This window comes from Pogona vitticeps, chromosome 6, assembly GCF_051106095.1.
Source record: "Pogona vitticeps strain Pit_001003342236 chromosome 6, PviZW2.1, whole genome shotgun sequence".
Lineage (NCBI taxonomy): Eukaryota > Metazoa > Chordata > Lepidosauria > Squamata > Agamidae > Pogona > Pogona vitticeps.
The window spans coordinates 46,348,774-46,376,659 of record NC_135788.1 but is presented as its reverse complement, the minus strand read 5'-3'; the positions used below and the strand labels follow the sequence as shown (position 1 = coordinate 46,376,659).

Sequence of the window (27,886 nt, the reverse complement as noted above, 5' to 3'; positions counted from 1 at the left end):
AAGTGAGCTAAATGTAGTTCTTCAGTGATTTTAATTGGATTTATATTTGCTCTAGGACTGGAAATGTCAGTTCTCCTATAAATCAAAATGATGATACAATTTGGATTTCCTGAATGAAACTTCCACTGACTTTCCAGTTGTGAATTCAAAGCTTGCTTTATCTGTCTGTGCTTAGTGAGTCTTTCGCACACCAGTATCACTCTTTCTTTCTGACACTCATGTTTGCTACCATCCTATCTTATACTTTTTTCATGGTTCCTTGGCAAATGGAAAAACACGCCTCATTTGAATTAGAGGAGTTAACAGTCCCCCAGCAAGCCAGCTGCTCTGATGAAAGAAGTGGTTCAAGCATCTTTCTCTTGTGAGGGAGAAAGAGTTTTCTCTGTGATGGAGAAATTATATTTGTTCAGTACTCCTAATTATATTCATACATCCTGGTAATTTTTTTCACTCCATTTCTGTTGTCTTTTCAGTAACATATGCGTCTTACAGTTATGCATCTACCACAGTAAACATTGCTTAGTTCCCTGATAACTAGGGACTGGGTTTATTTCTTTCTCCATAGTGTATGAATGTTTTGAAACATTAAAGCAGGAAGGGTCATATTAAAGGGTTTGATTCTTCCTCCAGCTGTTCTCTAAACTTTAAAATGTTATCTACTAATTCCTTGTTACAATTATAAACAAATTCACCACTCTGTGAACACTTCCAAGGCTGCTATCTTGATCGCATAGAATTGTTGCCATTTTGTAATCTTGTCTTTATTGTGGTGATATTGTACTTTAATTCTGCATATGATGTTATTTAATTTCCCTCTATTTTACCTTTGTCATGTACAGCTAAAACAGATAACCAGCAGGAGCTCCTGCAGAGAAGGAAAAATGCAATCTTAGTGGATGGTGTAATTTTAAATGGCCCAGTAGCAGATGCAAAAGCAGGAGAAAAATTTGTGGAAGAGGCCAGTAAGATTATTATGGAAGAGGTGATAAAGAAGGCTGCTGATGTATCAGAAAAGGTAGAAATCTTAAATGCAATACTTTTGTATATACAATATAATTAGCACAAAACCTTCTTTTATTGACATTTGAATTTAGCAATACTAAACTGGAATCCGGTTTGTTCTTATGTAGTCTATCCCAAGATAAAAGTTGGTGAGCATTTTTTTAATCTGCACAAGCATAACAGAACCGTTTATTGTTTTGTTGTGTATCTATAAATGAGAGAGCTGGCAATGGGAGATTTATGCAAAGTAGATTTCATATAGTGCTGAATCAGAGTTGTTATGCAGTAAGTAATGTATCTGTGATACATGGTCTTGAATGTTGTGTTAGAGATCTGTTTTGGTTTTAATTTAGATGACAATTGTTAAGCTAACTTTAGTAAGGTATAAACTTGCTTTAATAAAGGAAAAATTGACTTAAAAATTCTAAAACAATCAGGACAGTTTTCAGATCAGTTTTTTAAAAGTCAGTTTCCTTTTATAATGTGTGTTGCAAAATATTTAGAAAATGTCCTCACATAATTTTAAGTTTTGTCATCATTTAATTTATTTCCACTGACCTAATATTCTCCTTTAATTAGGTGTGTGAATGGCACCCTCCCGAAAAGCTGAAAACTCTTCTTGATTTGGAATTGAAAGACCTAGGAGAGACACATCAGAAACTCTTGCAGTTTTGCCAAGATGTTATAAAATTCAGCGTCAAAACCAGTAAGAATCTTATCCCTGTTACCTGTTTTTATTGTATTAGATATTGTAATATTCTTCGGTTAGGTTTTTGTGGGTTGGTACTTTGTTCTTTTCGTTTCGTTCTTTGATAAAGTGGATGATGCTTTGTCAGACTTTTTATTTTCTACTTTGTCTAACGAATTCTACCCAGAAGCAATCTATATAGTAAGGTTAGATAAAGCTCCTAAATGTTTTAGGCTTAAATCCAGTAAGAGTAGAATTGCTGAATTAATAGGGTTTATATAAACATTGATATATAAATCAGGAGTTGATTCTGTTAATTCAATTCTAGTTGAGTTGGAGTGTTACATTCCAGGCTTCCCAAACTGTGATCTTCCACCTTCATAAATCATAATTTGTGAAAACTGGAAATGAGCAGAAGGGGCACATACTCTTCCTTGCCCTTTTGTACTTCACTCTGGCTTAGTATCCAGGTTAATTAACCAACTTCAAACCAGAGTATCCTGCTTTAAATGTAACCAGGAACAAAACACAGTTTCTGTTCTAAAGCCAGTGTGTAAGAGGAGAAAGGAGTAAGGGAAGAGACACATTCCACAAACTGTGTTTATGCTTCATATTATAAACAAGTATATCTAGAACTCGGAGTGTACATTTGAATTGAATATTCCTGTCACCCTAGGGATGTTGTTGATAACTGCATATTTAGGTGAATTTCCTACCATCTTACCCCAAACCTAATGTGAAGCAGTGCTCATTATATGAATCTTAACCAGCACGTAATTTGTTTTCTTGCCCCACATCTCTTGATGGAGCTCTGTTACAGTTCTGTTGTCTTATAACTACTGTAAGGTATCAGATACTATGTTTATTGAATTCACTGTTGGGTAAGCAGCATAAACATTGCAAAGTGATGTGAAAATTAGTTTACCTTGACTTCCTGAGCATGCTAACAGGAGTGCAGAAATCTGGGCAGGATTTAGATGGCATGTGAATGTCTCCAGTGTTGATGTTATTGAGAGCGGTACTTGAAGATGGGAACTTGAAAAGCACAAGTGCAACCTGGAGCAAAATATTGTAGAGTCTTGTACAGGTATTTGAGAAATTATGTGTTGCTACTAAGGTTTGCTTAATCCATTTATTAGTATTTTATGGAGTTCTGCTCTTAGTTATGGTTTGTTTTGTTTTGAAGCTTTTATGTCCTCTCTCCCTTGTAGACAACTTATATTAGCAGTAAATATACCTGAACTCATGTAAGAAATGGCTTTGCTGTGTAATCAGAACTGGGAGCTCTAGGCTAGGATTTGATGTGGATGAGAAAAGCAAGGGAATGGAGTTCTGAACAGGCTGACAGATAGAAGATGCCACACATTCTTCAAGTGAGGACTTAAAAATGACTAGGTTGGCATGATGTAGACACCTGGTTTCTTCAGCTACAGCACTCATCTGTCTTCATATCCCTGCCTTGAAACTGCATGATCTGAAATATGTGGGGAACAAATTTACGCTTGTCAAATAGAAGCATTGTATCTCAGGTTTCACATTTCAGCTGGACTGTACAAAGTACAAATAGTAAATCTAGATTCTAGAAGTCAGCATGTGGTCTTACATTTGCCAGAACTCATGAGTAACTTAGAGCTATGGCTTGAGGCAGAGGCATGATTTCAAAGCAGTAGAGTCAGAGGGCAAAGCACATGTATTCACAAGAAAGGTGTGTTTAGTGTATGATCAGGTATCAGAAGTGCAGTAGTAGTGGTGGTGAGGATTGTCATTTTTTGGAGAGAATTGTAGGCATGAAATAAGATTTCAAGTGTGGGAAAAATAGGTACAGTGTTTCTCCTCAAGATGCTAGCACTTATTGGTAAATAGTGTATTGGGCACCATTTCAGTATAAGGATGCATGATTAACTGTTTGAGTTTAAACTTAGTTCTATGAACAAAACTATCTTCCTTGTAGTCTTTTGAAACTTTTATTACTGGAAAAGTCTATGGGAGCCAAATGCACATATTTAATGTTAATCTATTTAATACTTACCAAAGCTTAAGAGGAAAAAGAAAATCCCAGGCCTACTCTGGTGTTTATCATATCTCATGTTGTTATTGTTTAGTTGTTAAGTCATGTTCAACTCTTTGTGGACCAGAGCACGCCAGGCCCTCCTATCTTCCACTGTCTCCTGGAGTTTGGTCAAATTCACGTTGGTAGCTTTGATAACACTGTCCAACCACCTCGTCCTCTGTCGTCCCCTTCTCCTCTTGCCTTCACACTTTCCCAACATCAGGGTCTTTTCCAGGGAGTCTTCTCATGAGATGGCCAAAGTATTGGAGCCTCAGCTTCAGGATCTGTCCTTCCACTGAGCACTCAGCGTTTATTTCTTTTAAAATGGATAAGTTTGTTCTCCTAGCAGTCCAGGGGACTGTCAAGAGCCTCCTCCAGTACAACAATTCAAAAGCATCAATTCTTTGGCAGTCAGCCTTCTTTATGGTCCAGCTCTCCCTTCCATACATCACTACTGGAAAAACCATAGCTTTGACTATTGTGACTTTTGTTGGCAAGGTAATGTCTTTGATTTTTAAGATGCGGTCTAGGTTTGTCATCGCTTTCCTCACATGAAGCATCTTTTAATTTCATGCTGTCACCACCTGCAGTGATCATGGAGCCCAAGAAAGTAAACTGTGTCACTGCCTCCATATCGTCCCCTTCTATTTGCCAGGAGGTGATGGGACCAGTGGCCATGATCTTAGTTTTTTGATGTTGAGCTTCAGACCATTTTTTGTACTCTTCTCTTTCAACCTCATGAAGAGGTTCTTTAATTCCTTCTCACTTTCTGCCATCAAAGTGGTATCATCTGCATATCTGAGGTTGTTGATATTTCTTCTGGCAATCATAATTCCAGTTTGGGATTCATCCAGTCTAGCCTTTCACATTATGTATTCTGCATATAAGTTAAATAAGCTGGGGGACAATATACAGCCTTGCCGTACTCCTTTCCCAATTTTGAACCAATCAGTTGTTCCATATCCAGTTCTAACGGTTGCTTCCTGTCCCACATATAGATTTCTCAGGAGATAGATAGATAAGGCGTTTCCATTTCTTTAAGGACTTGCCATAGTTTGCTGTGGTCCACACAGTCAAAGGCTTTTGCATAGTCAATGAAGCAGAAGTAGGATTCTTTTCTGTAACTATCTGTCTTTCCCTATAATCCAGCGCATGTTAGCAATTTGGTCTCTAGTTCCTCTACCCCTTCGAAATCCAGCCAGTACTTGTGGGAGTTCTTGGTCCACATACTACTGAAGCCTACCTTGTAGGATTTTGAGCATAACCTTGCTAGCGTGTGAAATGAGTGCAATCATATGATAGTTGGAGCATTCTTTGGTGCTGCCCTTCTTTGGGATTGGGATGTAGACTGATCTTTTCCAATCCTCTGTCCACTGCTGAGTTTTCCAAAATGGCTTCCATATTGAGTGTAGCACCTTAACAGTGTCTTCTTTTGAGATTTTAAATAGTTCCAGTGGAATTACATCTCATAGAATATCTTAAAATATATCAAGTGTTAGTTGTGGATCTGACTCAACTTTTTAAAAAATTAAAGAATGTCTATATTTTTAAAATATATTCTTCATTATTGCTGCTTTATCTATTGTGTAAGCACTGAAGCCATTCCTATGGAAGATAACAATAGCAACAACAGCAGCAGCAGGAGCAGCAGCAACAACAACAACAACAACAATACAATCTGTTATATAATATCAGTCAATGTTTTTATAATTTTGATTGACTGTGTCTGCTATTTCTGAATAATAAAAAATCAAAATGGTGGAAATACAGTTATAAACACAGCTGGAATAACAGATTGGACCCAAAATGAATGAGAAGAGTTAGATTTTAAAAATACAGAAGCTAAAGAACATGCATCACGCACTACATCCAAAAAGTGATGTGGAGAGATTATATTTACCACAAAAAATTGGAGGCCATGGATTACTGCAAATACAGCAGGTAGTAGTGGGGGAAAACAGAAGCCTAAATGATTATATTTGTACAAATAGAGAAAAATTACTTATGGTGGTGAAAATGGAGAATATTTTGAAAACAGAAACAAAGGTTCAATATGAGGAACAACAATTTGAAAATAAATTAAACAGTTGGAAAAACAAACTACTACATAAACAACATCTGAGAAATATTGATGGAAAACATGATAATAATTCATCTTGGGTACAGCTAAAACTGGGGACCCTTAAGAAAGAAACCGAAGGCTTTGATTTTTGCTGCGCAAGAATAAGCACTCCAAACCAATGTGATGAAAGCTAAGATTCAAGGAATTAGTGCTAACAGTAAATGTCAACTCTGCCAAGAAAATGATGAAACTGTGTCACACCTTATCTGTGAATGTCTGAAGATTGCACCAACAGATTAAAAAAATAGATATGATAGATTGGCAAAGTTAGTGCACTGGTCATTATGCAAAAAAATGTAACTTGCTGGCCCTCAGAAACCCATGGGAACATCAGATAGAAAGGGTATCAGAAAATAACAAATTCAAGATCTTGTGGGATTTTCAGATCCAGACTGACAGACGCCTTGAACATAACACACCAGATATAATAGTAATAAAATGAAGAAATGTCTGGATGATTGACATTGCAATTTGAGGGGATGCCAGAGTTGAAAACAAAGAATTGGAAAAACTAACAAAATACAGGTGTCTGGCAAGCGAAACATTTTGCTTGTGGATGCAACATACTTCAGTGGTCCCTGTAGTCATTGAGGCTTTGGGAACAATATCAAGCAATTTCACACAGTACTATAAGCAGTTGCAGATCTCAGAAATAACACCATCAGAACCACAAAAAACAGCAGTATTAGGAACAGCATGCATACTGTGTTGATATTTAACAGATACTTAGGTTTTTGGTTAAAACTTGGATCGGTTATACCACACCAGTCAATGCTTTTATAATTTTGATTGACTGTGTCTGGTATTTTTGAATAATACTACTAATAATAGAACTGCAGAACCAGAAGGATCATTGAGGCAATCCCTGTCAAGAAGGCACAGTAGGGAATTGAACTCTCAACCTCAGATACCCAAACCACTGAGATATCCAGCAGTTTAATTATTCTTCCTTCATCTGTCTTTCTTGTATGTCTCTAAAGGGGGTTGTAGAAAATGAGAATATATAGAAAATATATTTTTAGAATTTTTGGAACTCTCTTTATTAAGTAAAAGGTAATATATAAATTTCCCTATATAAATTCCCAAAGATTCTGTTTTTTTTTTCCAAAAGAACAAGGCAATAAACACTACATGTATTTTATACCATATCAATGAAATAAGAAATCAAAGTGTTTTGAAGTCACTTAAGTATTCTTCCCCAAAGCCATGTGCATCTGGCCATATATCATGATCCTAATTGTCTCACAATATGGAATAGACATATAACGGGAGTGTGGGAAAATGAGGCTTTGAAGACTAGTAACTAAGGAAATACATAGCTTTTTGATAGTGTAAAACTGTAGCTCGTGTTTTTGAAAAACTAGTGTTAAATGCAGACATAAAAATTCTTGTGCATTGAATAGCAGTTAGTCTTATGGGGCAAGCTTGTTCGTAGGAAATGGATATGTGAGGTTTTACCAGTTTCATCACCCCAGTGAGTTTCCATGGCAGAGATGGGCAATGGAATCCAATCCATCACTCTGTCCACTATAGCACAGTATCATACTTAGGATATGCCTATTGAAATAAACAAGACCCCCATACATTCTACTGATTCAAATGAGCCTATTTTAACTTCAGCTTACTTTAGCATAGAAAGTCACAATTACAGTGGACACATTTGCATGAACAGAACTTACAGAGGAGGTGACTCACCAAACCCCCCATTGATTCCATGGGCCTACTCTAGTACAATTTACTACACTAATCAACAGAAGTTTGGCCATTGTTTTCATTGAGTCTACTGCATCTGTACCGAACCCATGTGCCTTTTCTTTTTTTTTTTTTTGGAAATGCCATTATGAATCTGTATCCCTTTTGTTTAGTGTTACAACTCAAGAAACAATGATAACTTGGGGCAGGTTACTAAAAATAAGGCATGACCCTCTTCAAATAAAAGACGAAAACAGGGTGAATTGATGTGCTGTAAGCAAGATAGCAATGAGCCCCATTCCCCTATGCTGTTTCATAGCAGTCCTTTTTATTTATTTCTTAGTAAAGAAAGTCTTACATCATGTAGAAGGTAGAGTAGTAGGCTCCAGAAGGCACACATAAAGGAGAGAGATCTTTGCCTGATGATAATCATGGGGCTTGACCTCCCCCACCCCCAATTTTTAGTGGTCAGTATTAACACTCTTAATGGAGATCAGAACTCGGTGAACAGCTTTTCTATTTGTGCATTGCTTTTCATGCATCTCTCATGTTTACTGAATATATGTTTTATTATTTACAGATCATCCAAGATTTTTTAATCAGTTGTATGCTGGGATTGATTATTACTCTTTAGGGGCACGTTTCATTACAGAAGCATTAAACCCAAGTGTGTAAGTGTATTTTACTTGAAATCATGCTGATAATTTGGAAATGCAGTGTTACAGATTCTATTTCCTGTAGATGTTTATGTATATTAAAGGATACAGAGGGATGTATTCTTTAGATATGAGATGAATTAAGCTGACCTTCACCTATTGTAAGTTCCATGCAGACACCAAAGTACAAATGAAAAGGAAATGCCATTAACTTAAATCTGATTAGATGTGGCATTCTATTCTGTTCAATTTATTAGTTCTTATTTTTATTCTTTCCTCCCTTCCTTAATATGGCAAAATTTAGCTGATTCAGGTTATTCTTTCTCCCTTGTGCATACACCTTTTCCATGCATTCATCAAGCATTGTCTGTTCTGCTAGACATTCATTTGTGTAGGTAACATTGGGATAAGACATATATGCATAGTCACATGTCTTTCTGCAATCTGGATTTTGAACCTATGCATTGTTGGTTTTTCAGCCATTTGCCTTGTTCAATCGTTATATCAGTATGTGGTGGAATAGTCATGCCTGCTAGGTGTAGAAGGAAAATATGCTTTCATACTCTAATCAACATACTGGAGGCAAAATATTGTCTTTGCATTCATTCATGTGAATCAATGCAATATAAAGAAAGTTAACCATGCTTTTTATATTGAGATCTACTGTCTTATTAGTATGACTAAATGAACTGATTATGCAACTATAACAACATTCAATATGTAAATATACAGTAGGACCTCTTTATCTATGGAATCAGTATCTGCTGATTCTCTTATCCACAGTCTGAAAATACTAAAAATATTAAAAGAAAAAACCACAAAATATAAATTTTTAATGACGAAGTTACCAGAACTGGCCACGAGAGGGAGCCAGAGACCATGCTATGTATATTATTTACTATAATAATAATAATAATAATAATAATAATAATAATAATAATAATAATAATAATAATAATAATAATAATAATAATAATAATAATAGTGTTCACTATAATCCTCCTTTTTCAGCATCTGTGGGGTGTGGGCCTTGAAACTGATCCCCTGCAGATACCGGGATCTACTGTAAATGTATTATGTGTTCACATGATGATTTGAGAGTATTTTTTCCATAGTTAGTTGGTCTGTCTTTATTTTGCTTTTTTAGGTGGGGTTTTCAAATTTCAAGTAGAACGGGAGTTTTGTCCCTTTGGGAATATTCAGGGTACAAGTTTTTCTTATCAATTCAACAATACCATGGTAGAAGGCGAACCTCTGAAATTGTTTCCTCAGAGGTCTTAGAGGAACTGAAATCCTTTTACCGAAGATTTTTATTCAAGACCATATTTGGACACCCTGGCTCTTACACCATTAGTATTCCTAGAGCAGCAATGAATACTTGTTTAAAACCATAAGGGTGTGGGATAGGTGTAGAACTGAGCTGCTAAATAATAATACTTTGTGAGGTGAATGGGTCGGAATCACAAGGCGAATATCAGATACATTTCATGATAAACTAATCTTATGGGTGGTGGGTGTGGGTGTGAGATACTAAAGCAACAATTTTCATTCCATAATGTCCACTCTAAATTATCCATTTGGGGAAGAGGGACGTGTAGAGACTTCAAACTTTCAGAAGATCACAGGATTGCAGCATCAGTGAATAATGATAATTGTAATGAAAAGATTGCAAAAAAAGAGAGAAGAAACACAGTCCATCATGAGTTCCCATGAGGGATGTAATGTGGAACCTCTCATAAACCTTAACGCAATATGGTAGTAAGAGTCACCATATAATGTTTGCTATAACAAACTTTTGGAAGTAATGAGGGAGCAGTGATGTTATTTTTGTGACGTAACGACAGCTTGTAACATTACTACTTTTAAAAAAATGTTAAGAACGAGTAACATTTAGTCAGTGTTTCTACAGCATTATATTTTGTGAAATTTGGGGACATTTTTCATTTACTTGTGTTACACCCATATCCGTGATCTCTACCCCACTCCATTTTACATTCAGTTTGATGAAACAACTGCTGAAATTGTTTATGCCACCTTTCTTTTTATTCAGATACACCTATGAGGTGTCCCCGGTGTTTTTGTTAGTAGAAGAAGTAGTCCTAAAGAAAATGATTGAATTTATTGGATGGGAAGAAGGCGATGGCATATTTAATCCAGGTAGGAAGATCTTGCTTTTTAGTGATGATTCTGTTTTAGGTTTGTTACCTTCCAGTACTAGGAACTAGAGTTGAATTCGCACAGCAGTGCTCCTTTGAGGATGTCTGGATAGCTGCTCTAGATACTTCCTCCCTCCCTAGGGCAACGTGTTGCTTATAACAAGGTAGAAAGTTACACAGTTTATGCTGGTTTCTTCAATGGTGTGAATTTTCATTTCTCTACTCTCTAAGATCCCTATTGCTGTCTGCATATGTTTGATCCCACAAATAATTGCCTGTATATTTAGAACACTTTCGACATTGAATTTTTAAAGCCATTTTTAACTCACTGTGGGAAGTGTCTCTCTTTTTATTAGCTTCTGGAAAGCAAGTATCAAGAAAGAGTGGCTTGAAATGAATGTTTTCCTCCAGGTAACACTTTTGCTAGTGTGACACTATTTCATGTCTAGGCCAAAACGTTCACTTCTACGCTTGCAGGTTGGAAACCTAAATTATTAGTTAGGATTTGTATTGCATTTTTCTCTTCTTCTAGGTGGATCTGTTTCTAATATGTATGCAATGAACTTGGCAAGGTACAAATACTGTCCCGATATAAAGGAAAAAGGGCTTTCAGGGATGCCTCGACTGGTTCTCTTTACATCAGAAGAGGTAATTAATTAATTTTTTACCTTGTAATCATTGTAATAAAGCATTTTCAAGAGGGAAGACAAATCATCTCAGAAAAAAAAAACATTTCTATAGCCACTCTCAGATGTATCTTTAGGGACCCATACTACATCCCAAAATCTGGCTGGTAATCATGATCCCCGAGTCTATAAAATTAGGCTGACCTCATTTAGCGTTTAGTTTGAAAGTTAAATTTTGTTGGATAGCCTTCTACCAACTGCCCTTGTCCTCTTTGGGCTGTTGTTTCATCAATTGCTTTGCAGTTCATTCATTCATTGCATCTGTATACTGCCCCACTAGGGCACAATGCTATTTTGGTTGGTGTACATATAAAACAACAAAAACCACGATCACATAAAATGTATAACCTAACAAGAACAGACTAAAATAAGCTGGCACAAAGCCCTGGTGCTGCAGCGTAACAAAGCAGCAGAGGAGAGCTGAGTAAATTCAAAAGAAGCTGCCTTTGAAGGCCTCTCAGAAGAGAAGTGTCTTCAGCAGCCCTTTGGAGTTAGGGAGGGAGGGAGCAAGGCATAGATCCACCAGGAGGTGATTCCAGAGAGATGCCAAGAAGAGATGTCAAACGAGAGATGTCAAAGATTTTCTGCCTCCTTTGGCATGGCCAACCAGAGGAGCATAGCCAAGCGGTGGTGCAGAAGGAAAACCTTGGGGGAGAGTGCTCAGTTTTATCAAAGCTCTGCACCACCATTTTCCTTCCTCCTTTCTCATGTTGGTTGGTTACCAGCTTGTCCAGCATTGAATGAACTTTCAATAAGCTTTCTTTTCACTTTTGTGGGTTATTTTCCTTCACCATTCCCTCTCTTGCTTGATGCATGCATTTCACTGGAAGGTAGATTTCTCAGAGTGAAAGAGTTAAGTCAAGAAAATATTCATTTGTTTTCCCCCTTTTACTCACTATGCAGAAGAGCGATGCTGTTATAACTTAAGGTGGAACTTTTTCCTGCTGATGTCCCAGGTTTAAAAATAGCAAGGGCAGAAGTAAAACATTTGTTTTGTTTTGTTTTGTTTTTTTCATCATAATCATTACTGGATTGGTAAGGAGAAATGACATCTCCCTAAAAGCAACAAGACCTGTAATGGTTTGTCAAGCAGAAACAATACAGTTCAGAAACAAATTGAAATACTTATTTAGGATGTGTTTTGTGTAATTTAAATGGAACATTCTGCACTTCAATGATTGTATTTAGATGGTAATTTGTGTTTCTCATGGCAAAACATTTTTAACTGTCTGTTTTCTAGTAAATCATGTGAGTGATCCTCTTTTTCCTTTTAGTCGGTAAATTAGAATGTAGATTCAGATGCAATGGAATTTTGTTGTGTGTGTCATGGGTTATATGCTTCCCATCTTCTTCAAGCACGTGAGGCAACGATGGAAAGCTGAATTTTTGCACTAGCCACATTCTTTCATTGTGTCGGAGCTGGAGCAGGTTGTGCAATGTGAGAAGGGGTACCTAACCATAAAATTTCAGGTCAAGTCACCCCCTTGCCACAGTTATGGCACAATGTAGGAAGAAAGCTTTGCTTTAATCCCTTCCTTGTGATCTAGTTATCTACAGCTATTTCCAGGGAGTAACCATGTTGTTCTGTTCCACCAAAAATCAGCAGCAAGTCATGGGTACAATGTGTATTTTATCTGGAATAAGTGTTTTATGGATTGCATACCACTTTCCTTCCATCTGATCAAGTGGGCTACAGTTAGTGAAAGTAAATAAAATCAAATTGTATAAAAACTTGTAGGTCTTCCCGAGACAACTAAGATTCTGGGGTACAATGTTTCCCCCATCTCATAGATTTTGCTGAGCCCTGAGAGGTGTGACATTTTCCCAATAATTCAATGTCACTCTTTCAATGGAGCTTAATAGGTGATTCTTAGTGTACTAAGTCTTAATGTATTAAGTCGTTATTTTGTAAGAATCACTTGCAATTCAAATGAAACTCTGCTGGCAGAGTCCAAACCTCTAGTGAATAGTATGTTGTGGCTCTGCACACGTATTTCATTATTGGTGTAATGCAGTGTAACTGAAGATTAATTATCTGCCTATGTATGTTATTATTCACACAACAATCTGACTGAATGAATTTTAAAGGCTTTGTGAATGTGTCATGTTGGAAAAGATTGGGTGCTGGTCGCTGGTAGAGTCTTTGCGTTTTGTCTAAAACTGGGGAAAGAAGACTTGTCAAAAAGAAGGGGCACCCTTCGGAGGGGATCCTTCTTATTAAAAAATTAAAACAGGTTTGAACATATTTAGTATACGAACAAATTAAAAATTGGGAGATTTTTCATAATTATGTTCCTTCGTAACAGAGTTTGTGTGAAGTCTCTGGAAGAAAACTGAATTCATTAACCACCTGGTTTCACCTGCTGTGTGCAAAGGAACAATTTAAGGCTTTTTTTGAGGATCGTTGGCAAATATATTAATTTAACCCTTAAATAACATTGAAAGTTGACACTGACTACCTGTTCTTTTTTGTAAGTCATAGCGAAATAGCCATTATTTTGCTAAAGTAATAAGTCAGTTCTCATAGACTTTCTTGCCACATGTTGTCTGTTCTGGAGCTCTGTAGAATCCTTCAAAGCCTTTCAGGATTTGCTGTTAAGTCAGAGATTATTTGAATATAAGAAGTTAATGAATTATTTCACATGTGCCATTATTTGTTGGGGTCAATCCAGACCTTGCATGTTTCCATTCTCAGGATTACTCCCAGAACCAAGCCCTCCTTTGCTCTTCTGTACTTGAGCTGGGTAACCTTTTTAATACCTCAGGACTGCATGTGGTACAGTCAACAAGTTGTGAGCTGCATCCTGACAATGCACAGTCCTATTCGGGCATTCAGCCTGAAAGCACGTAGAGTGGAGTGAAGAACAGGGACACACATGCAAGTCCACCAGGCCTTCATGTATTTAGTGTGAAAGTCTGTGTAGGTGCTATAAAGTGAATGAGCTTGCAGCATTTCCTTTATAATTAGCCTTTCCTAGGTCTGCAAGATTTCGTGATAGAATAGGGATGTGGGGGATTGGGCGTGGATAGCAGAGATCCTCCTGTTCTGACCCATCACCTTCCATGCACTCAGGTCAGTGATAACACAGAGAGTGGAGCTGGAGCACTGAGTATGCCTGAATAAAATGGCTACTGTGTCCAGAAGCCTGATATTTCTCTGATCTGTGAGAGTAACTCCCAGAATCCTTTGTCATTGTGATCAGTAGCAAGAGATTGTGGGAGTGGTCGTTCAAAACATCTGTAAGGCAAAGGGTTCCTCATATATTTGTTTACATTAAGGAATTGTACTGTAATGTCCTTACAAGGCAGGAGGAATGGGACAACAACTAGATTAATTCACTCACCTATTATTGACCTTGGTTTCACCTTCCACTTACCAACCTGTTCTTATTATTCCTGATGGATATGAGTCACCACTGGTTTCTACTCAGAAGTCCTCCTGTGACCATTTTTCGGAAAATTGTCCATGAGTATAGAATGTCTTATCTCAGGAAATTACCCCAAATTTGTACCCAGTGGATGAGGTGATAAATCCAATGGAGTTGTTTTATAATTTGTCATCTAGAAGCCTAGACAATATTGATTATTTTGTCATACAATGAAAAATAGTCATTGGAATACAAATTTTAGAGTAAGAGTGAAACTTTATGTACGAAATAGAAGCGAAAAAGCTGTCAAAACCTCCATTGAAGCAATAAAAGGAAATTTTTGATTTAATGCCCTTTTGTTGCTTTATATCTATAACCTGACTTTTAGTAACAATTTGGGACCATGACACTTGTGACTGTTAAATACATAATTTGATACAATGTTAAAAACCTCAATATTTCCTCATGGGTGGAGCTTTTGGGGAAATTATGGTTGCTATTCTATGCATATAACTGGCCTTGTCTGCTTCTGGTTTTGCTTTGCATTTGCATTTTCTTGCAACAGGAAATGTGTTACTTAATGTTTCTGCTATTAAATGCCTGTTTCACATCCCTTGCATTTACATAGTGTCATTACTCTGTGAAGAAGGCAGCATCGTTCTTGGGGCTTGGCACACAAAATGTTTACTTCATTAAGTGTGATGAAAGGTAAGATACCCGAAAGCATTGGTTTGATCCTTTTAAAAATGCAGTAGTGCTGTAAGTGAGTAACCTAATTGGAGATAACTGAAAAGTTTTAAATCTGTGTCCCATAGAGGTAAGATGATACCTGAGGAACTGGAGAAACAAGTCCAGCGGGCCAGGAAAGAGGTGAGAGGGGGGAGATTGAGTGAGAGAGCAAGACAATGTGTCTGTGCCCTGTGAAAGGTGTGTTGACGGATTGCATGAAAGTATGTGGGAAAGGGGAGAATCGAGGTTAAAACAGAGCAGTTAATACATTAAAATGTTCTTTTTAGGAGTAGCCTGTTTTCTACAAATTGCACTGTAAGTTATACATTTCAGGTGATTAGGTTTCCCAAACGTTCTTTTAGTTCATCCTGAAAAATGGGTAATGTGACCTCATCAAGGACCATGATTAATCTCTCTCATCATCAGTATTTTTTATTTTATTTTTAAATATAGATTGGCTATAAACAATGACTTTTGCATTGCAGTCCTAAACCACTTTCTTATGTATCTCAGTTAGATTATGTCTGCAGATATTGACAAATATCTCATGGTGACATTTAACAAGCCAGTAGACTACTCGGGCTTTACATTAATGCTTATAGTGTTTTATTAGATATTTCATTCAATTTGAGCAAATGGAAAAAACCTGGAGTAAAATTTAAACAAATCTATTAATGTACTGTAAGTCAGTCTGTCAGTTCTGGATGAGACAAATGCTGACGGCCAAGAGCATTCTCTTCATATTTAAAGGGTTTTTTGATAAAATATAGTTTGATTTGAAGTGAAACTGTTTCATGGTGAAGCAATACTTGGTTGTAGCTTCTTCTCCTGTACTCTTTTTTTAAAAAGCCCATATCCTTATTGAAATATGGATATCTTTAACTGTATCTGATATGGTTCAGTTTTCTTGAAATAAAAATTATGGGCATTTGAAAGGTTATTTTATCTAATTTGAGCATCTATAAATGTCTTGGATGAATTCAATTATCTAACTCCATCCATATTCCTTACAAACCACAATGCAATCTTGTACATGATTGCTATACATTTGATACAGGGAAGAGCAGAGGGTTGTCACTTTTTTTTCTGTTTTCCTGTGCAGTGCGTCAAGATTACAGGAAGGGGATAAAATCTGATGTATGTATTTGGATACACATTTAACAGTATTTTTGATGTGTATATGTGAAGATTATGTATTTCACATGGGAATTTGGTGTCCACAGTCTGTTTACAGCTGCAAGAGCTGATGTCTGGAGATAAGCAACATCTTCTTTAAACAATGCAGAAAACGCAAAGATGACATACTGTACAAATGAATCTCCCCTGTAAAAGCAAATATTGTTATGGTATATTTTATGTATTTCCTGTGTGTGCTGTGATCCTGTATACACTTCCTGGGAGTGAATTGAACAGTGTTTGTTTCTGAGTGGACATGGATAAAGCCGCACTTGTCATTCAGTTGTCCTGAAAATTGAATTGTTATGGGACCTTGTTCTCAATTAATGTTACGTGCCATTGCAAAATTTATGAAAGGGAAGAAAAACTAGTGTGGTACAAAACAAGTGTGCATTTTTCTGGGTTAGTAGCAATGGAGGCTTTGGGTTTGCAATGTAAATTGAAATTGAAAACAGTGTCAATTTAGTTCCAGCATATGGTGTTAGCACCATTCCTCATCTCATATTTCCCTAGAATGCAACTTGATTCATGAGTTTCTTCAGGATGAGAGTGTTTGTATGGTGATGGTTTGCATTCATTGCATTGGATGCACAGAATTCTTCACATGCTAGGTTTCTCAGTCATTTTAACAATAGAATAAATGTATTCATATTTTCAGATAATATTTATTTTAACTATCTCATAATAGTATCAAGGTCGTTTATGGTAAAAAAATTAAATTATAATAAAAACAATTAATTTGTGAAGGCTTTCACGGCTGGGATCTAATGGTTGTTGTGGGTTTTTCGGGCTCTTTGGCTGTGTTCTGAAGGTTGTTCTTCTTAATGTTTCGCCAGTCTCTGTGGCCGGCATCTTCAGAGGACAGCACTCTGTGCGCTCTCCTCTGAAGATGCCGGCCACAGAGACTGGCGAAATGATAGGAAGAACAACCTTCAGAATACGGCCAAAGAGCCTGAAAAACCCACAACGACCAAAAACAATCAACATTTACCATCAGATAAAACATAATGACAGAGATTCCAATGTTCTAAGAACTGCTAAAGGTATGTGAAAACAATATAATTTTTTTTTCTGTTGCCCATTGTGTGCGACATTTGCCTGTAGGGATTATACTCTGGAGTAAATTGAATTATATAAATTCTGATAAATTGCAGCCAATTAGTAAGGCAACGGTAACATACCTCTTCTAGGACCGGGCATGCAACCTGGCATGTGACTGACATATCGACCACAAAATATGCAGGAGAACTTTTCTTCCTTTTTTTCCTTACAAGTAAGTGTGCAGACCCTCACTCTGGAACACGAGGAACATTGGATAAAAAGCCACAGTATATGATGACTTTTCTACTCTGCTTTTTGCATTAAGTTTGTTCCTCCTTGGAAAATGGAAGAAAAATATGCTTAATTGGTATCACTGGAGTATTTCCTTTTTAAAACACTAGTCAGAGGCTGCACAGGAGTGGGGATCCGGTGTGGATAGCAGTTGGGGAGGAAGGTTTTAAACCTCCCCTACTAGTACATAGTGGTCCTGCTCCAGATTGGCTGTTCAGCTCTTTCTTGTCCACATGACAAAGGTAGGGAAGCTAAGCCTCACCTTCATGTTGCACATTTAGTACAGGGTGTAGTTTAGCCCTAAAAGCTGACAACAATGTAAGCAGACAAATATTCTGATAAAATGTTTGTATAGATCAGGTTACTGAGAGATAAATTAAAGTCTTGAACATACATACTCACATAGGAAAGCCTGAGTAGATAGAAACTGTATGTTGGTCAGCCAAACAACGGCAGTTGATTTACTGAGGCTGCAGTTGCAACGGGCAGGTGTTTGTGACGGCAGTGGCTGCAGTCTGTATAAAAGTAACTCAGGCAGAACTTCTGTTGCTGCACTTTGCTTAAGGGCAGCCATGCTTTCAGTGGGTTCGTGAGTTACCAAGTCATTATGTGTTACGTACATTCTCTTGTGCTGAAGTTGAGCTCTTTAAGTTAAATGTTAAATGCAAAGTATTTTGCTAATTGAGTTTGCCTGTCGTAGGTTTTTGCATCCTGAGATAAGAAGACAAAGGATTGAGTTTCTGTCAGGGCTCTCTCTTTTTCTCCAGAAGGCGACATCTACGCTTATTTAGCAGTACTGTACACTGTTTATGTAAGCAGAGTTTCTTGACATATTCCTGCACAGGGAGTTTCATAGTTTGGGAACCACTAGTGACACATCATTCATCAGCTGCCCATCTAATTTTCAAAGTTAATCAAGTCCATATGGGAAAAGGAGTTTATCATGATATGGGAGCCCCAGCAGAATTATGGCTTTAAACAGGATTTGAGCTTGTACGTTAAAAACCAAACCAAACAAAAACAGCTAGTGGAGATATTTCATAGTGGTGAAAAGTGGTTGTGACAATCTGGCCATTGTGCTTTTTCCCATGGATGCTTTTCAGTGACAGTGCATTACAGAAGCCGCCTTTCCCAGAAGAAATCATTTCTGCAAGTATATATTTTATTTTAGATTAACATCCATAGGAGATTCTGTTTCTCAATTCATGTGTGATTTCTAGGTGCACAGTGTTTACACATGATGTGACAAAGTTGCAGGTGAAATTGCAAAAGAAAACCTTTAATCAGTGGCATTCTGCTGCAGCTGATACTAGGGCAGTGGTGCAGGTGGACCCCAGCAGGATTTCAGCCATTAAAAATGGCATGTGACAAGAAGAAAGGGCAGCAATATTTTGTATTTCTTCATTTAATTGTATCCAGCTTTTCTCTCAGTACTCTAGGTAGCTGACAACACAGTAAACAAGAAGTGACCATAATAGCAACAACAATAATAATAATTTAATCTTAAAACTGCAGAGCTGGAAAGGACCCTATGGATCATTGGGTCAAGCTCCTGTCAAGGAGGCACAGTGGGGAATTGAACTCCCAACCTTTGGCTCTACAGCCAGAAACCTAAACTGCTAAGCTATCCAGCAGTGCATATTAAAGCCCAGTTAAACAAATTATAATATTAAAGTGCTATTGGATTAAAAGCAGCAGAAAAGAGGAAGTGTAGCATCCATTCATTAAACATGCAGGAGAACTTCTCTTTCCTCAGAAGCAGGTCAGTTTGTCTGGGCTGAAAGGTCCTTGTCTGTTTGTGGAACAGTAACAGTGAGGATGTTAGCCTGCATTGAAATTTAGGAGCAGCCAACAAAACATGCTGACTCATGCCCCCACCAAGTGTATCTTTGGAAGTGCTGGGATCCTTCCTCACCCCTACCATTGATATCATTAAAACATTTAAAATATATTTTCTATATTTTTAACAATTATTTTAGTTAGCTTCTTTTAAAAAAGAGAGAGAAATCTGTTGAAAGCACTTGCTCAAGTACTTTCCTCTGAGTTAAGGTCAAAAGCTATTTAAAGTCTCCTCATAGTCAGAAGAGTTCATTTGGTGGGATTTATGAGGTTCTTCCACTGGTTGTAAAATATATTATTTTGTGATTTTGTTCAGTGTTTCTGTTCATAATTGGGAAGTGACTGCAATCAATAGATCAGTGTAATGAAAGCTTACAGCTGTTACATTGGGAGGAAAATATTCCTTTACGGAGTATTTTTGCTTTAATCATTTTACAAGAGAAATACAGTGGCGCCTCGCTTAACGACATTAATTCGTTCCAGTGAAATCGATTGCAGAGGCAATCGTTAAGCGAGGCATGACTGTAATTTCTTAAGTTATTTTGCAGTGAGAAGAATTTGAAAGCAAGGCATAAGTATTTCAGATAGATATGTCTTTAGCCCTACAACTAACATTTATGTAAAGCTGAATGGCTCCTTTTTGGTTATGAAAGCTGTGTGTAATATATATGTGAGACCAACTTTAACATCCACTGAAAAATAGTTCTTTAGGCCAGATCATCATAATGTATTTAGAAAATGAATATCAGAAATTCAACATCCTTTCCTAAATTTTATATTTCACTGGAAAATCATATTGTGAGTCTACAATGGGTTTAGTGGATGTGTGAAAAGAAACCTTACATGTTGGCTTTAAGACACATCCAGCATACCATGTCACACAGACATTGACTTGATGCCCTGCAGTATCTTGATTTTGCAATTGCTGCTCCTTTTGTTTTGTCAATGGCTCCTCTTGCTGAGTTTTATGAATTTTGGGTGATAGCAAGCTACAGTTGAAAGAGGGCCTTTTGATATTTTTTCCTACACATTCTTTTTGTGGCTATAAGGTTGTGAATCCTTAGGATCAGGACATTGTTTTCTCAAGAATGCAGTAATGATTAGAGCATGAAAAAAATTTACTTGTTTGGACAACAAGTCTTAGAATTCCCCACCCATCCATTCTTGGTGGCTGAATTTGATTGCGGCAGGAATTGTCTGCACTGCAGTTCTGAAGGTTGTTGGATGTCATGTCATTGTATACCCTGATCCCTGAAATTCACTAATTCTTCATTCATTCCACACGTTTCCGAGCCCATCAACACTGATCAGATGGATCTGAGAATAGCAGAAACTTTGCATTATGTTTTGTAGAATCAGTGTTTTCATTGTGTCCTGCTTCCTTCTCCTAGTGGCCCCATCTTTTTTCAGATTTCAGAAAACCAGGTTTTCTTCTGTAGCATGCGAAGCTGCCATGCAGTCATCTTCATTTTTGATTGATAAGCACTCTAATTCACATCTGATGGCAAATTCAGGTGTTCTTGCCTGACGTCTTCCTTTGTGTGAGTAGGCCCCCCCCCCCGAGATGGCAGGATAGTATTTGGGTAGCAGAGCTAATTAACTGTGTCATCAACAGCCATGTTGTTGCCATGTGAATTAGTATTAGGGCCGCATGAGACTCCTATGTAGGAAAAATAATTCTGGAAGAATACCTATTATGGAAAAACACTGTGACTGCAAGATGTTTGCATTAGTGTTAAGGCCTGTCCATGGTGGCTGGGGAATTCTGCAGGTACCGTTTCCATACTGTGTTCATTTTAACTAAGGAGCTGTTCTCAATGGAGATGGAAACAATGAATGTCACATTTCTACCAGATACAGCCTCTGTACTTTTTTTGACATTCATTTGAGGAACTAGAGCCTGCTCCTGCTGTCTTTTTTTGGTTTGTTTTTTGTTTTTTGCCAAATCCAAGTTGTGTAGCACCAGACACATCTGAGGGCCCTTTTTGGGGAAAGGGGACAAAGGAAAGAGGTGATGAGTGCTTCAGGTACCTGTATTTGTTTATATCTGCAGATACTAGGAGTTTTTTTTTTTTTTAAATATTATTATTTGGAGCATGGGCAAAGAATTAAGCCCCTTAGGTACAGCATGTAATGTAACTTCTTAAACCTCCCTTGCTGTGGTCCTCAAGATAATCATTCCTTCCTGTCAAGACTAATCGCTACTTTGGAGATGGGAGAATTGTTCATTCAGATTGCAACAGGAAATACAGTCTTTACAAACGTCACTTCCAGTCCAGACCATGAGTTCCACTGTAGCTATTTTGGTTTAAAAATTTGATTGCATTAAATGTCACTACACATTGAATGTAACATTCAGTATACCTTGAAGATCGCCACCCTCCTAACGTCTGTCAAGGGAACCAATCTGCGGGCAAGTCTTAAATGTTGTGGTGAAAGATTGGCCTTACTGTGGGGTTGAAAGAGGGAACTTCCTTTGATTATTTTTAAAAGGCATGAAGTTGTCAGCTGTTCATTTGATTGTATTTTCCATTGCTTGGGAAGTGTCTTAGAGTTGTATGGCAATGGAAATCTTTCCATGTGGAATTTAAAGAAAGATAACCAGTTTGCTTTCAGCAGTGTATGTGAAGAACTTGAAAGTGCGGCCATAATGTTGCAAAAGAAAATTGATAACTCATAGTCACTGTTTGACATTTTGAAACTTAAATAATGCAGGTTTTGCTGTATGCTTCAGATACAGTACTTTTAAAGACCGGTCCTTTGTAGTTTTCCACTGAGAATGTAAAATGTAGACATCATCAGCCTTGTCCTAGATTCCCAGACCTTATTGTATTTCGCATGTTACATTCCACGGAGAATTTGAACAGTGCAAACAATCTCTCTTTTGTTTTGGATCATTCCACAGGGTTCAGCACCATTTTTTGTCAGTGCTACAGCTGGCACCACAGTTTTGGGCGCATTTGATCCTCTGGATGAAATAGCTGACATCTGTGAAAGACATGACCTTTGGCTGCACGTTGATGTAAGTTAGTTTTAATAACATTAATTCTTTGTTCTCCTTGTACTCGCTTTTCTAGTAGCCTGGGAGCTATTTTCACAAAGTAGTCCACTCAAGAATGTGCTGTAAGTTTTATAAATTTACCTGTTTTTGCAGTTAAGTGTGTGGAAACATTTTTATTGGTTTCCTATTTGTTTTTAAATTTTGTATATGATCTTGTTCTGAGGCAGGGTGGGGAACCTGTGGCTCTCCATCTGTTGTTGGGCTCCAACTCCCACCGGCTTCATCCAGACCATTGTTCAGGGATGTTGGGAACTAATCTAAAATCCGGCGGAGCACATGTTCCATATTCCTACTTTAAGAGTGTTTTTATTTGGCCTCTCACTAACCACTGCATCATAATGATTTCAATTTTATCAAATTCAGTACTTGTTTACATCATTAGAAATAACTTTTGATTTTTATTTGAAGGCTGTGTAGTTTCTGGTATTACTTAACATGTTTTTTATAATTACACACCAGGGCTCCTGGCATTTGTTAAGAGATGTGGAATCTCCCCCTTTCCTTGAACTGCATTCCCTGGAAAGTAGGGTTTGGGGGCTGAATGCTGATAGTGGGAAGGGCCAGAGCATCTCTGTCCCTCTGTCTTTCTCTTAAGAACATCACTATCCCTCTTTATCTCTAACTTAAAAGTTTTGACAGAGTGTGTGAAAAAGATTGTGGGGTGATAAGGATCTTAAATTCACTCCCGATCTCTACTTTTTCTCTGAAACACAGTTTTCAAAAAGGTTAGTGTTAGTCTGTTTCAACATGATGTTTCAAAAATAAAACAAAAATAAAGACTAACAGATTTATTTCAGTATCAGCCTTGAAAGTTCACTACCAATGTAATTGTCATCCTTTTTTCCCCATCTCACTTGGTCCCCATCCCGCTACTGTGTAAGTGTCCCATTGTGCTCAGTGGGTTGCAATGCATGAAAAATCTCACTGAAATAAATTGATTAGTCTTTAAGTGTGCCAATACTTTCTTGTTTATATTTGTTTTGCTTTCTTATCCAGAGCCATCCTGCAAGATTTGCCACCTGTTCACACTCATCTGTCCTTCAAAATTATCCTTTTACACCCCAATTCACATTCATCCATCTATCTGTTCATCCAGACACATGCACCCATTCTTGCCAACATATTCCCATCCATAACCATCCATCTATATGTATCCATTCTCCATAAGATGTATGCGCATTTCCATCTGTCAATGCATTAATTCATTAATATATCCATTTCCATTTGAGCAAGCAGAAAACTGATGTGTTCCTGCTCAGGGTGTACTGAGTGATGAAAATTATTCTTGGTTTTCTCTCTATCTAGTTTAGGAAATATTCTGGGTGGCTAGTGGAATTGCAGAGGGATGTTTGTTCATCTTCCAGCAGTTTGCTAGGTTTCTGTGCTGGATGCTGTTTGCAAATTCCGATTTAGCAGCATGCATATTTTCATGTTGCTCTGTTCTACCTGCCAAGTTCAGAAAGAGTTACTTGCCTCTTCTGAGGGTGGGACATGTTTTCCCCTTGCTACACTTTTCCCACCTGTTGACCTTCCAGGAAGATGGTAGGAGATGATTTTAGGATTAATCTTTTAGCTAGTTGTGTGTCATCAAGTCGGAACCTACTTATTGTGACCCTAATAGGGCTTTCAAGGTGAGATATTTAAGTAGCAGTTTTACCAGTTCCACACCCCCAGTGCATTTCTGTGGCTGAATAGGGATTCAAACTCTGGTCCCCAGAGTCCTGGTCTCTCACCCTATACACTACACCACATTGGGTACCCCAGGATTAATCTTAACTCCTTTTAGAGGGTTGAGTAACACCCTGTAATAAAATTACTATAGTTTTCAGTTTAATCAGTCTTCATTCAGTTTTTGCCATTTATGAGAAGAGTAAGGAATAATACCAAATCTTAAAGAGCATTTTGATCTTCTAGTGTGAACAGTCCTGGTGATAAAAATTAAATACCATCCAAAACAGGATACTTGACGTCCTGTTGGCACTGTAGTACTGATCTTAGTGTGGTATTGTGGTAGTTAAGTGTTTATTATCCTAGTACTGTATTTAGTGAGCATTGAGTTACTTATATTTCTGAATGTCTGTTGCTATGCCGATGGAAATATTTTTCAATAATTCTCTTGTTTTTCTCTGTGGATTTAGCATAGTTCTGTTTGTTTAACGTTGAGTTAAAATATGACAGATGAGTGAGTGAATAATTTTTAATTGCCTGAGTAATATTCTTGTACATTTTCAGTGAAACTATGTTTGAAAATAAAACAAAGGAGGATTAACATAAAGTGGGTCTTTTGAGTATTTGGTTTGGTTGTATTTGATAATTTTTGCTATTTTTCTTTTTGCCTTTTTAATAGATAGTTTGTTAGAGATAATATGTCAGTCTGCTCACTGTGAGTTTCTTCTTTTGGAATGCTGTGTTTTGTTGATTGTTGGCAATAGTTCTTTTGTAAGATTCTTTGTTTCCTCTGAGTAAATAATTTGCAGAAAGAAAGATTAAATTGCTTCCCTTGTGTTTTGTTTCATGTTGGCTACTGATGTGGTTGTCATTGGGATATTATCTGATTATTAGTAGAATAAAAAAGCTCAATTCATGATTTCTTTACCACATTGCTTTTGATAATCTTTGCATTCATTTTAGTATATGGAAAATGGCTTGCAGGTGTTTGGGATCCATACATACCTGCAAAGGCACTTCTACTATAATTTATTCCTCTCTTCTTTTCAAACCTCCGAAGGAAGTGCTATATAAAAATGTGTTAGATTTGTACTGGCTGGGGACACATTCAGATATCCAAATATAGGCTGTTATTTATGACTCAAACCCATAGGAAGCAGAATGTATGTATAGCAGATTCACTGTGCAATCCTTGATGTGTCTGCTCAGAAGACCCATTTAGCTCAAGGTAAATTGTCTATGGGATTTCTTAGTGAAATTTACTTTTGTAAGCATGTATGTTTGGGAACAATCACTTGGTGCACATTTTAGAGTGTAAGTAATCTAGATAGTGGGAAATTAAATATTCACAATCTCTTTTTCTCCATGATCATTGTGGTTTTAAAAATTTGGATTATTTAGGAAATATCTAAACACACATCATATCCTATATTAATCATAGTCTTTTTCTTAAAATCTACACTTAACCATTTGTCTACAGATTTTCCCAGTTAGCGTAACAGTTTCTCCTTCTCCAAATCTTAGGCTTCCTAATCTGCAGTAGCTCTTTGTTTGTTTCACAACTTTTTGTCAACAGTACACCATTTGTCATTATATGAGGTTTCTTCCCAGCTATTGCTATCATGCTGAAGCACACTCTTGGAACTGCAACAGAAGGTGTCTATCTCAAGGGACTAGATCAGATGGAAAGCTCTTTAATCTCTCTAGATTGAGAGCAAAGAAAAAGTCCAGATGGAATGCATGCAGGACTTCCTCTTTGCTGATGATGCAGCTGTTGTTGCCCACTCTGCTGAAGACCTCCAACAACTCATGAATCGTTTTAGCAAGGCCTGCCAAGATTTTGGATTAACAATCAGCCTGAAGAGAACACAAGTCATGGGCCAGAGCGTGGACTCGTCTCCCTCTATTACCATTGGAGGTTGTTCATGATTTTGTGTACCTTGGCTCAACAATCCCTGACACTCTCCCCCTAGATGTCGAGCTGGATAAACGCATTGGCAAAGTAGCTACCATGTTCTCTAGACTCACAAAGAGAGTATGGCTTAATAAGAAGCTGACAGCATATACCTAGATCAAGGTCTATAGAGCCTGTGTCCTGAGTACACTCCTGTACTGCAATGTGTCTTGGACCCTTTGTGCATGGCAGGAGACGAAGTTGAACACATTCCATATGTGTTGTCTCCAATGCATTTTTGGCATCACCTGGCAGGACAAGGTTCCAAATAGAGTAGTCCTAGGACGAGCTGGAATTTTTAGCATGTATACATTACTGGAACAGCGACATCTACGTTGGCTCAGGCACGTCTTGAGAATGGCTGACGGTTGGATTCCAAAAGATCTCCTGTATGGAGATTTAGTGCAGGAAATCGTCCCAGAGGGAGGCCACAGCTGTGATACAAGGATATCTGCAAGTGGGATCTGAAGGCCTTAGGAATGGACTTCAACAGATGGGAAACCTTGACATCTGCGCGTTCAGCCTGGAGGCAGGTGGTGCAGCATGGCCTCTCCCAATTTGAAGAGACCCTTGTCCAGCAGGCTGAGGCAAAGAGGCAGTCCTGAAACCAGCAAAATCAGGGAGCTGGACAGGGGGCAGATTGTGTTTGTCTTCAGTGTGGAAGGGATTGTCACTCTCGAATTGGCCTTCTCAGCCACACTAGATGCTGTTTCAAGACCTGTATTCAGAGCACGCTACCATAGTCTCTCGAGACTGAAGGATCCCTACAGAGATCTTCCCAGCTCCATTAATCTATTGCCTTTTTTTTCCTTATATTCTTAAACTGTATTTCATCTACCTGTTGAATCTTAGGGTGGGAGTAGACAACCCAGTTATCCCAGTATGAATCAGACTAGCTTGCACTGGAATGCAAAGTGTCACTTGGGATGATCCTTGTAGACACACACAAGGGTTGACCACAACGGACCTCAAATGACTCTGTTATGTATAATCTAATCTTTCCCATTAAAGGGAAACAAAGACAAAATAATAGTAATAATAATAATAAAAACCTCCTCCTGTCTCCTCCTCTGTGATTTGCTTAAGCTGGTAAACAACCTTGAGAAATTGACAGCTTTCTTCCTGCTGCCCAATGGAGGGCAAGGGAGAGGATGTTTTCCATTTCTTTTAATTTTTGTTAACTGAGAGTATCAGCAATGCATTTAAAGGGCTTTTTTTTTAAAAAAAGTCCTTTCATAGCATCACTGATGCTTTAGCAACAGTGATACAGTAATAGAAACCTTCCTCTCCCTTCTACTTCACAGGAGTCTAGGGAGGATGCTTTTCGATTTCTCAGGATTGTTAAATAGCTTAAGCAAAGGGATAACTTAAGGTATCCACTTTGGTTTGATCCTAGTGATCACATATGTTGGAATTGAACCAAAATGGAACCATCCTACACATACCAAAAACAAAACAAAACAAAAAACCCAAAACAAAAACCCAGTAGCCCTGACAGGGACTCAAAAAGATGCAGATGTCATTGACAAATGACAGACTGGTTCACAATGGCACAGATATAATGTGGTTGCTAGGTAAAGGAACAAATAATCACAAAAGTAAAATAGATTGAAGGACAAATGCCATGTAGTTGTACCCATAGCCTGTTCATTTACTCTATCTTCTTTTTTCAGGTTCCATGCCTCTGATCCTATCCTACTCTTGCTT

At 37.6% G+C, this 27,886-nt stretch overlaps 1 protein-coding gene across 2 annotated transcripts in view; it reads left to right on the top strand.

Annotated features, from left to right (window-relative positions):
- The window catches only part of GADL1 (glutamate decarboxylase like 1), a 117,547-nt gene that overhangs the window by 20,783 nt on the left and 68,878 nt on the right, over window positions 1-27,886 (top strand). For both annotated transcript variants that reach the window (XM_020808061.3, XM_073003445.2), the window contains exons 2-9: window positions 840-1,015; window positions 1,582-1,708; window positions 8,135-8,225; window positions 10,261-10,367; window positions 10,899-11,014; window positions 15,049-15,128; window positions 15,236-15,290; window positions 22,402-22,518. In XM_020808061.3, coding sequence (XP_020663720.3) covers window positions 840-1,015; window positions 1,582-1,708; window positions 8,135-8,225; window positions 10,261-10,367; window positions 10,899-11,014; window positions 15,049-15,128; window positions 15,236-15,290; window positions 22,402-22,518 — 869 coding nt within the window. The remainder of the gene's footprint in view (window positions 1-839; window positions 1,016-1,581; window positions 1,709-8,134; window positions 8,226-10,260; window positions 10,368-10,898; window positions 11,015-15,048; window positions 15,129-15,235; window positions 15,291-22,401; window positions 22,519-27,886) is intronic.